Here is an 11,381-nt window from a genome sequence, read left to right as displayed (position 1 = left end):
GTGTTTGTGTGTGTGTGTGTGTGTGTGTGTGTGTGTGTGTGTGTGTTACTCTCTCTCAAAAATTAATAAAAAAAAAAATGTTGGCGGTGGGGAGAGGGGAGCGTCTCATGCTTGCTGATTCAAAACTTACTGCAAAGATCCTGTAATCAAACAGTGTAATAGTGGTGTAAAGAAAGACCTAAAGTCTGCTGGAATAATACAGAAAAATAATCCCTCACATATATAGACAAATGATTTTAGTCAAGGGCGCCCAAACCATTCAATGGGGAGAGGACAGTCTTCAACTGTGTTGGGAAACCTAAGTAACCACGTGCAGAATAATGAACCCTGATCACACACCCTACACAAAACTTAACTCAAATGGATCAAAGAGCTAAAGACAAAACCTAACCATAAAACTGTTAGAAGAAAACACAGGGAAACAATTTCTTCCTAAAGGACATGATCTCACATCAGATGGACTATGAGCAGGGGCAGCTCAAGGGCACCTTTGAAATCGCAGGGTCAGTAGTGCCCAGTGCCTGGCCTCTAGTCCAGTCTGTCCATGTGACTATCTGCTGGTCTGCCCACCCACCTGGCCAGCAGGCCGCTCCCCTGCCACCGTCCTCTGTCCTTGATGGGAGGGACAGCCCTTCCTCCACTACCTGTCTGTGTATGACCCCTCCTGGGCCCAGGTTAGGCCCACATAGTCTGTCTTCTGGATATAAACGGGAACATTTATTTTCTGAGAAATGTAATGCGATTTTATTATTGGCATGGATTAAGCTTATGAATGTTAAAAAAAAAAAAAGAAAGAAAGAAAGAAAACATACGGGAAAAGCTTCATAACACTGGATTTGGCAATGATTTCTTGGCTCTGACACCAAAACCAAAGAAAACAAATGAAAAAATAGATAAGTTAGATTTCATCAAAATTTAAATGTTGGCATATCAAAGCACACTATCAACACAGTGAAAAGGCAACCCAAGGAACAGGAGAAAATATTTGCAAATTATAATCTGAAAACAGATTAATATCCAGAATATGTAAAGAACTCCTATAACCAAACAACAGAAAACAAACACCTTGATTAAAAAGTGGGCAAAGGACTTGAACAGACATTTTTCTAAAGAAGACATAGGCATAGCCAATAAACATACATAAGATGTTCAACATCACTAATCATAAGAGAAATGCAAACCAAAACTACAATATTACCTCACATCTGTTAGAATGACTAATATTTAAAAATAATAAAATTTAAAAAAATTTTTTTAAAAAGCACAAGTGTTGGCAAGGATGTGGAGAAATTAGAACCCTGTACATTACTGATGGGAATGTAAAATGGCGCATGTGGAAAAGAATATGGAGTTCCCTCAAAAAATTAAACAGAGAATTACCATATGATTTAGCAATCTCATTTCCGGATATATACCCAAAATAATTTAAAGCAGGGACTCACCCAGACATTTGCACACCCATGTTTGTAGCAGCATATTTATAATAGCCAAAAGGCGGAAACAGTCAAGTGTCCATGGACAGGTGAATGGACAGTAATTGCTTAGCTGGAACAAAGTCAGTTTGGTAAGATAAAGATGTTCCAGAAACAGACAGAGTTGAAGGTTGTACAACAATGTGAATATCCTTCATTCAACTGAACTATATACTAAAGAATGGTTAAAACTGTATGTTTCGTGTTATGTATATGTCACCATGACAAAAGCTAATAAAATTTTTAAATAAAAGCAAAAGACTTTTACTGGGATATATTAACTTCCTAGAGGTATAGTTTAAAATATTAAGATTTGAGAGGCATGTGAAATTGGGGATTCAGTCAGTTATCATCGGCTGAGATATTTCACCTCAAGTTTGACAGAAGAGCTACTGGACATTACTCTTACAGAGTGACTCTTCTTACTAGCATTTCCTAGTTCATCACTAAAATATTGTATTGAAGAGAAAAGGTATCTATCTCTCAATTGCATTCCATTATTTTTGTCTTCATATGAGCATCCGTTATTTTTCAGATAAAAAGCTATACCAACAAAATGACCAAAACATTTTTGAAAAGTTAAAACTAATTAAACTACTTGTGTTTCCTGTGTCACCACAGTTAGTGTATTATTGTATCTCAATGTAAATACGTATTTTCAAAGAGAGGTTTGAAAACTCCCTGTCACTTTTCCAAAGTGCCTACATCCAAGACAGATTTTAGTCTATTTCAGCCAAAAAACATTTTCTAAGCAGAAAATCTGATAATACTTTGTGACAAAAGAACTGGGCATGTGAAAAGCTTATGACATTTCTCACGTCAGGCTCTTCAGCGCCGATGTTTTCTCAAAACATCAATAATAATAAAAATCTACATTTGTCAAGCAGTCACTACTTTCTAAAGAACAATTCACACTTCTGAATTTTCAGATTTTTTATCAAATTATCTTTTCTGAAAAGTCTTGAAACTGTAATTCCTACGCCTATATCTTTGAAATTAATATCCTTAAATTCTCTTTGCTACACTGTAGATAAGTTTGCTGGAAGGGTGTTTACATGTCACTAACATCTCAGAGAGTCATGTCAGCATCCTGGCAGCAGCAGATGTCCCTTGTTTCATCTGTCCCCACCAAAAAACAAAATTTCGGCATCCATCCTTGGTCAGAAGGTGCATTTGAGGGATTTGTGGAATCCAATACCATACACATAGGGACCCAGGAGGAATCTCACCCACCCATGTGCCTGGAAACAGGCAGACAGACCGCATCCTGGCTGTGGACCCTGCAGTGGCCCATTAACTGTCTCCAGGCCCTCTTAGTCATGGTCCAGGAGCCCCTTGAGAATACTGATTCAGACTCACCCAGGGGTAAGGTCCAGGTTTCTAGAAGACAAGCTCCAGCACCCCACTGGGTCTAAAAAAAAAAAAAAAAATAGCAGTATGAACACGATGAGGTGGGAAAGAGGAACAGTCTGATCAGTTTGACTCTCACCATGTCACCCATCCCTGATGTCTGCAGAGATCAGGGGCAAGAGCAATGTTTCTCCGTGTGTGATTTCTCCTGTGGGAAAAGGAGAGGCTGTGAGTGAGCAGCCGCTTCCCCAGCTGTGTGAGATCCTGCCGAAGACTCTCGTTTTTCTCTCACAGCATCAAAAGAATTGAATCGTGAGGAGTTGGGAAGAAACAGAAAGAACAGCATATAGACTCACTCTCAGAGGACATTAAAAGGACAGATCCTATTATCTGCCTCACATTTTCCATCACGAAGCCTACCCATGAGCCACTGCAAATGTATCACTTGTGACTAGCCCCAACCGTCACCCGAGCACCTCCAATGCCACATGCCTCGCCTGCACAGGCTTTGGCAGAGGACTGGTAAGCAAGGGCAGAAAGCACACCCAAATCTGTAGGTCAGGGAGAGACCATGAACTTGAGATTAGTGCCTCCTTTGGGAAAACAGAGAGGGACTGTGAGCGCTTAGCCTGGCGTGTTGCAAGATCTGGGGAAGACATACATATTAAGAATTCTGCCCCAAGAAGGAGCAAGAAGACAGAGCAGGTGTATCCACAGCCTCAGAATCCCCAGCAGGGCCTACAGAGGTACCTCTCTTCTGAACCAGGAAAGACTCTGCAGGAGGTGGCGGGTACTTCAAATGCAAAGAGTGTAAAGCAAAACTTCAGGGAACATGAAAAATCAAGGAAAAATGAAAGCACAATCTCACAAAAGTATAGAAATAATCTCCTAGTAACTGAACCCAAAAACATGGAGATTTATAATTTACCCAAAAAAGAATTCAAAATAGNACATACATATTAAGAATTCTGCCCCAAGAAGGAGCAAGAAGACAGAGCAGGTGTATCCACAGCCTCAGAATCCCCAGCAGGGCCTACAGAGGTACCTCTCTTCTGAACCAGGAAAGACTCTGCAGGAGGTGGCGGGTACTTCAAATGCAAAGAGTGTAAAGCAAAACTTCAGGGAACATGAAAAATCAAGGAAAAATGAAAGCACAATCTCACAAAAGTATAGAAATAATCTCCTAGTAACTGAACCCAAAAACATGGAGATTTATAATTTACCAAAAAAGAATTCAAAATAGCTTTTTTTTTTTAAATGTTTTATTTATTTCTAGGAGACAGAGAGAGAGACAGCGTGAGCAGGGGAGGGTCAGAGAGAGAGGGAGTCACAGACTGAAACAGGCTCCAGGCTCTGAGCTGGCAGTCAGCACAGAGCCCGACACGGGGCTCGAACCCACAAACCGCAAGATCATGACCTAAGTGAAACTCGGATGCTTAACCGACTAAGCCACCCAGGCGCCCCTCAAAATAGCTTTTTAAAGGAAACTTAATGAGCTAGAAGAAAACATAAAGAGACCATTCAATGAAATAAGAAAAATCAGAAAAAAAAAAAACAAACAAAATGAGAAGTTTAACAAAGAGACAGAAAACACACACAAAAAAATAACCGAACAGAAATTCTGGAGCTGAAGAATAAAATGAATGAAATGAAAATTGTAATAAAGATGGTTTTTTACATTTTATTAATTTATTTTGAGAGAGAAAGCACATGTGGGGAAGAGTCAGAGAGAGAGAAAAGAGAATCCCAAGCAGCCCAATGTGGGTCCAAACCAACGGAAACCATGAGATCATGACCTGAGCCAATGTCAGATGCTCAACAACCAAGTGAATCACCCAGGTGCCCCTGTAATAAAGAGTTTTAACAGCAGACTTAATTCAGCAAAAGAAAGAATCTGTGAGACTGACGACAGGGACTCTGACAGTCAGAGGAGAAATATGGAGAAGTAATGAAAAGAGTTGAAGGAAATCTACATGATCTATGCTACACAACCAAAAGAGACACTCTGAATTATCTGAATCCCGAAAAGAGAAGAGAAAGAAAAAGGGCAGGGGGTGATTTAAAGAAATAATGGCTATGAACTTCCCAAATCTAGGGAGAAATGTATATTCCAGTTCATAATGTTCATAGGTCGCCAAGGAAAATTAACTTGAGATCCTCTCCAAAGCATATTACAGTAAAACTGTCAAAAATCAGACAAAGGGAGAGCCCTAAAGTCACCCTGAGAAAAAAATGTTTGTAACTTACAGAAAATCCTCATAAGACTATCAGCAATTTCTCAGCAGAAACCTTACAGGCCAGGAGAGAGTGGGATAATATATNAACTGCCAACAAGGAATGAAGAAAGTTGGTTGAAATTTGGCCAACCAGGTTCCCAGAGAAATAAAAGCTGAGGAGTTTTCCACAAGACCAGCCTTAAAATAAATGCTGAAAGGTGTTTTTCAAGCTGAAATGAAAGGCTGCTAATTAGTAACATGAAAACATAGGACAATATACAACACACTGATAAGGGTAAGTGTGGAGTCAAATTCAGAATACTCTAATACTGTAATATGGTTGGATGTTAACCACTGAATTCTACTTAAACTTTTATAAAGTTTAAAGGACAAGAACATTAAAAATAACTATAGCTATGATAATTTATTAATGGATGCAATATAAAAATAGCTGAATTGTGACATCAAAAACATAAAAGGGAGTAGAGTTCTTTTATGCAATTAAAGTTAGCAGCACAAAATATACTACTATAACTATAAAATATTTCATGTACTCCTCATGGTAACCAGAAAACAAAAATCTACAGTACTTTCAAAAATGATAAAGAGAAGAGAATCAAAGAAAACCATGATATAAAATCATTAATTCACAAAAGAAGCAACAAGAGAAAAGGAAAAGAATAAGGGAATTATGCAATAGCCAGAAAACAATAAGATGGCATTAGTAAGTGCTCACATAGCAATAGTTACTCTAAATGTAAATGGACTGAATTCTCCAGTCAAAAGGTTCACAGTTGCCAAATGAACTCTCTGCTGCCTATAGGGATTCCTATCAGTTTCAAGGATCCATATGAATTCATAGTGAAGGCATGGAAAAAAATACTCCATGCAAGCAGAACCCAAAATAAAGTAGGGCTAGCTATATTTACAACAGACAAAGTAGACTTTAAGCCAAAAATAGCAACAAGAGACAAAGAAGGTCATTATACAATCATAAAGTAGTCAATTCATCTAGATCTGACAATCATAAACACCTCTGTGCCCAACATCAAACCACCTAAATATATTAAGTAAATGGTATCAGATCTGAAAAGAGAAATCGACAACACTATGATAATAGTAGGGGACTTCAAGACCCCACTTCAGCAATGGACGGATCATCCAGACAAAAAAATCAACAAGGAAACATTGAACCCTTCTGCACTACTGGTGAAACATCCAGCAATCCAACTTCCAGGTATATATCCAAGGGAAATGAAAACAGGATCTCAAAGAGGTATTTGCACTCTTCATGTTCACTGCACCATTACTCACCATAGTCAAGATATGGAAGCAATCTTAGTGTCTCTCAATGGATGAATAGATAGAGAAGACATAGATAGATAGATAGATAGATAGATAGATAGATAGATAGATAGATAGATAGATGACAGATGATGGATAGATAGATAGATAATAAAAAAGAAGGAAATTCTGCCATTTGTGACAACATGGGTGGATTATGAGGGCATTATACTAAGTGCAAAGGTCAGAAGAGAGGCTGATACTGATACCAATTGTATGTGGAATCTAAAAAATCCAAATGTGGGGGCATCTGCATAGCTCAATTAGTTAAGTGTCCGACTCTTGATTTTGGCTCAAGTCATGATCTCATGGTTCTGAGTTTGAGGTTCATGTCCACACTGTAAGCATAGAGCCTGCATGAGATTCTCTCTTCCTCTCTGCCCCTCCTCTGCTCATGCTCACAATCTCTCCCTCTCTGTCTCTCTCCCCCTCACCCTCTGTCAAAAATACATAAATTTTAAAAAACCAAATGCATAGAAAACAGAGGCTGTGGAGTAAGGGAAACGGAGACATGTTGGTCAAGCTAGAACTTTTCAGACCAGTAAGTTCAGGGGATCTAATATACACCATAGGTGATTATAACTAATAACACTGTAGTTTATATTTGAGACTTGCTAAGAGAGTAGATCTTAATTGTTCTCACTACAAAAAAAGAAATGGTAATTATATGATATGATGGAAGTGTCGCTAACACTATGTTGGAGATCATACTGCAATATATAAGTGTATCAAATTAACATGTTGTAGGCCTTAAATTCACATGATGTTATAAGTCAATTATATCTCAGTAAAGCTGTGAAGAAAAAAAACATTTCATATGTTGCTTCTCCTTTGGAAATTGTGAAACATTTTAACAAAAGCTGCTGGTGATTTTAACAATCTTATCCAGAATATATAACTAAGTATCCACTGTGATGAAGATACCATGTTAGACAGGAATTATACAATATAGAGCCACATAATCCATTGTGCGCTGATTACAAGTGGTTTGTTAATAAATCCATGAAATTAAAGAGAAATATAATTAAGTAAGTACTGCCATACAGATAAGTGAAATAAGAAAGCAATTGAGAGCTCTCACTGTTGTCAATTTCAGCACTAAACGCCACTGAAACTGTTTTAGCAGAAAAACTAAATTAATTGCTTTGTGTTTTACCCTCTGGATTCTCCCTGACCACCCTCTCGTACATATGGCGAAGAACAAAAAAACAGCCAAAAGATTAGCAGGCAGGAACATAAGAAGGAAAAACAAAACAAAATAAAGAATCTCTACAATGACTTTTAAGTTAGAACGAAGAATATCTCTAAACTTGTTCACGGAGACGCTTTTATAAGCATTGAGTCACACACTGCAACTTGGTTTTATTAATAATGTAGAAGCTTTAGAACAACAAATGTTTCTGACAGAGCAATACTTTACAAGCTTTCCTTTATAAACAAGAATGTTTCTTTCACACTGTTCTGGAAGCACAAAATTTGGTTAGCAATTTCTGAAAGACATCATTAGCTCTTCAGCACACCATCCCTCTCCTGCAAGCGCAACTCCTCCCAGAAAGGATTTCTTTCACAGTGCTCATTTTGAAGAGCGCCAATCTCATGGACACCAAAGGCCACATGAGGCAACAAGGCTGCTATAGCATTCTTGTCAAATGGTGTTAGAATATGAGCCTTGTGAAAAAAAATTACACATTCTAGCTCTAGAATTCAACTTTTCACTTTTCTTAAAATTAGCAACTTAAACGTTTACAAGTACATGCTTTACTCCTAAATGGGTTTAATGCATATTCATTGATGGGAATCCTCTTCATCTACCTTATATCTGAATCTGCTAATACACGATGATCTTTGAAGAGGTAGAAACATTTTTAACAAAGGCAATCAGAATTTACAGATTTTTCCCCAGATTTTACAGATATTTTGACAAGGAGAAATAAATATGTGTCTAAAATAAAATGAATGAATTCTATCTTATTTCAAATATTAGCTCTTTGACCCAATGTTCAGACTCAGTAATACTAACGAGAGTGATCTAATAAGGGCAACAGAAAGATTGCCTTTGGGGGTATTCTTAGCATCATTTTTTGCTTTTTGACTTGTTTCTTCATTGCAAGTAATTTTTAGGGAACCAATCTTGCTTATTTCTACCCAATAAATCCCTCCCATAACTTATTGGCTTAAGTCTACCCGTTTGTTTTATGAGATCAGGGTTCAGGTGGGTGACTGTTACACTCCACATGGACTGGTGCCTGAAGTCACTTGCTGGTACACAGCGGCAGCAACAACAACACACCCCCACGCACATGCATGGACCTTGCAATTAATGGCGGGAATGGTCAGAAGTCTGGGCTCAGCCATGACTGTCAGTTGAAGGACCTACAGGTGATTGCACCCTTCTGGCAGTGTCAGAACGTTCACACTAGTTACACAGTGGCTCAGGGATCCCAGAAAGACTGTTCCAAGAAACAGAAGGTGAAGCTGACATTCTCTTAAGAACTGGTCAAAGCAATTACGTGGTGCATCTCTCTTCAAGGGAAGGAGACACAGGTCCCACCTCTCAAGAGAAATGTCAGAGACTGCAGCCATCCTTAATCTGTCTCCATTAACAAGCTTTCCTAAGTACCTACTTTTGTCCCTGCAGATACAAATCACAATAATTCACCCTCAGATAACTTACTTTCTGACTTATCTAATCTTTATTAAATCATTTGGCTATTACTTTTAGTTGAAGAATTACCTCAATCTTCTGTTTCTTCTAATTGCAAAAGAAGCAGAGAATATAAAAAATAGAATTAAAAAAAATGTTTTTAGCATTTATTTATGTTTGAGAGACAGAGAAAGACAGAGTGTAAGTGGAGGAGGAACAGAAAGTGAAGGAGACACAGAATCCAAAGCAGGCTCCAGACTCTGAGCTGTCAGCACAGAGCCCCACGCGCGACTTGATCTCATGAACCGTAAGATCATGACCTGAGCCAAAGTCAGATGCTTAACCGACTGAGCCACTCAGGCACCCCTAAAAAATAGAACTTTTAGCATGCATTTATTAAGTTTCAGAATGTCTATTTTTAATAACAAAACAAGCATATTTGTTACCATGCTTGCTATTATCAAGGATAATGTATTAACAATATGACACATAGAAACTGTATCAGTGATAAAGAAATAAAAACCTGTTCCAGATAAAATGACTAAGCACTAAGCTATGAGTTAGTATCTTCCTCATTCCGTAGGTCACAGTCTCAGGCATATAACCATCAAGTCACTTTCTGAGAGTCACTGAGCTGATGGATATCAGAGCTGAGCAAGTTGCCTTCTGTGTGACTGAGTACATGCAGTGCTTCTGTTCTATCGGATTACATCAATTTTTAACATCAAACCTACAGTGAAGTTCAATGCTATTTATCCTCATTCTCTGTGAAACCTCGATATTCAATATTCAGAGGTTCTTATGATCATGTGTGCACAGTGCCTTTTAAAAGTCTCAAGGTGTTTATATTCAAAACCTTCCTCAGAGCTCTAAGGATATAATAATTTATATTTATGCCGTATACAACTTGGAGATGATTACATGGCAGTTGGGCTATATTTTTTCTAACTACCACACTAATGTTCAATAACTGCACATTTGACAATCCACGGGCATTTAATTAGCAAAAAAAATCTTGGTAAATGCCAAGTATCGTGTTCATTTGACAGACTTGAGATAGGCCACTGAGGAAAAGGGAAGACTTAACAGACACTCAGGTAACAATACTGGTGTTGGTCTTAATATGATAATTAAGTACAATGATCTCCTTTTTTAATCTACAAAATGATTTTTATCATTTAATGAGAACATTACAATTAAATATTTAAGTAATGACCCTTACAAAGCATGTTTTCAGTACCACCAGTATGTACAGTTTTTTAACACTGTTGGTATGTGAGATTAATCCAAGACTCAATGGATTTAGAGTTTAAGTTAATACATCTCTGGCCCATACCTAATAAAATTTGATAGAAACATGAAATCTATAAATTGTATGAAATGTGCATTTATATGTGCATTAAAAAATTAATCTAAAGGAATCAAATTATGACTGGTATGAATCAAAGAATTTCTGAGGTTGGTTCTTGAATGGACCAATTAGGAATATTTAATAATTTTGCTTGTCACATCTTTACTTAATAAATAAAACCTCCCAAACCTCATAAAGGCTTTTTTGAAAATGTTTCAAGTCAACATGACAATATCTCTTAAGCAGTTTTTTGGTGACAAAATTTGAGTAAACAATTTTTATATTTCTACAGTATTTAGAAAATATAAAACAAATACAAACATAGAGAATAAATAGTGCAATGAATTCCCTACTACTTATCACCCAGTTTCTTTTTTTTTTTTTTCCCTCAAATTTTTATTTAAATTCTAGTTAGTTAACACATAGTGTAATGTTGGTTTCAGGAGTTGAATTTAGTGATTCATTGCTTACATACAACACTCAGGACTCATCACAACAAGTGTCCTTCTTAACAATCCTTAGTTTTGTTCTCTATAATTAAGTCTCTCATAGTTTGCTTCCCTCTCTTCTTTCCCTTCCCCTACGTTTATCTGTTTTGTTTCTTAAATTACACATGAGTGAAATCAGGTGGTATTTGTCTTTCTCTGACTTAATTCACTTAGCAGAAGACCTCATCCATGTTGACTGCATCCAGCCTCATTCATGTTGTTGCAAATGGCAAGATTTTATTCTCTTTGACAGCTGAGTAATACTGTTTTATTTATATATATATATGTATACCACATCTTCTTTATCTATTCATCAAGTGACAAACATTAAGGCTCTCTCCATAGTTTGCTTATCGCAGATAATGCAGCTATAAACATTGGGGGGGCATGTGTCCCTTCAAGTCATCATTTTTCTATCCTTTGGGTAAATACCTCATAGTGCAACTGAAGGATCATAGGGTAGTTCTATTTTTAACTTTCTGAGGAACCTCCATACTGTCTTCCAGAGTGGCTGCA

General features: G+C 37.3%; 1 protein-coding gene across 1 annotated transcript in view; it reads right to left on the bottom strand.

The window, feature by feature from the left end:
- LOC144222221 (uncharacterized) overlaps nucleotides 1–11,381 on the bottom strand; it is a 158,345-nt gene that overhangs the window by 54,761 nt on the left and 92,203 nt on the right. The window contains exon 4 of the mRNA XM_077752731.1: nucleotides 2,832–2,883. Within this exon, the coding sequence (XP_077608857.1) occupies nucleotides 2,832–2,883 (52 nt within the window). The remainder of the gene's footprint in view (nucleotides 1–2,831; nucleotides 2,884–11,381) is intronic.

This window comes from Crocuta crocuta, unplaced genomic scaffold (assembly GCF_008692635.1).
Source record: "Crocuta crocuta isolate KB4526 unplaced genomic scaffold, BGI_CrCroc_1.0 scaffold101, whole genome shotgun sequence".
NCBI lineage: Eukaryota > Metazoa > Chordata > Mammalia > Carnivora > Hyaenidae > Crocuta > Crocuta crocuta.
The sequence above is the reverse complement of the archived record's forward strand: the minus strand, read 5'-3'. Positions and strand labels throughout refer to the sequence as shown.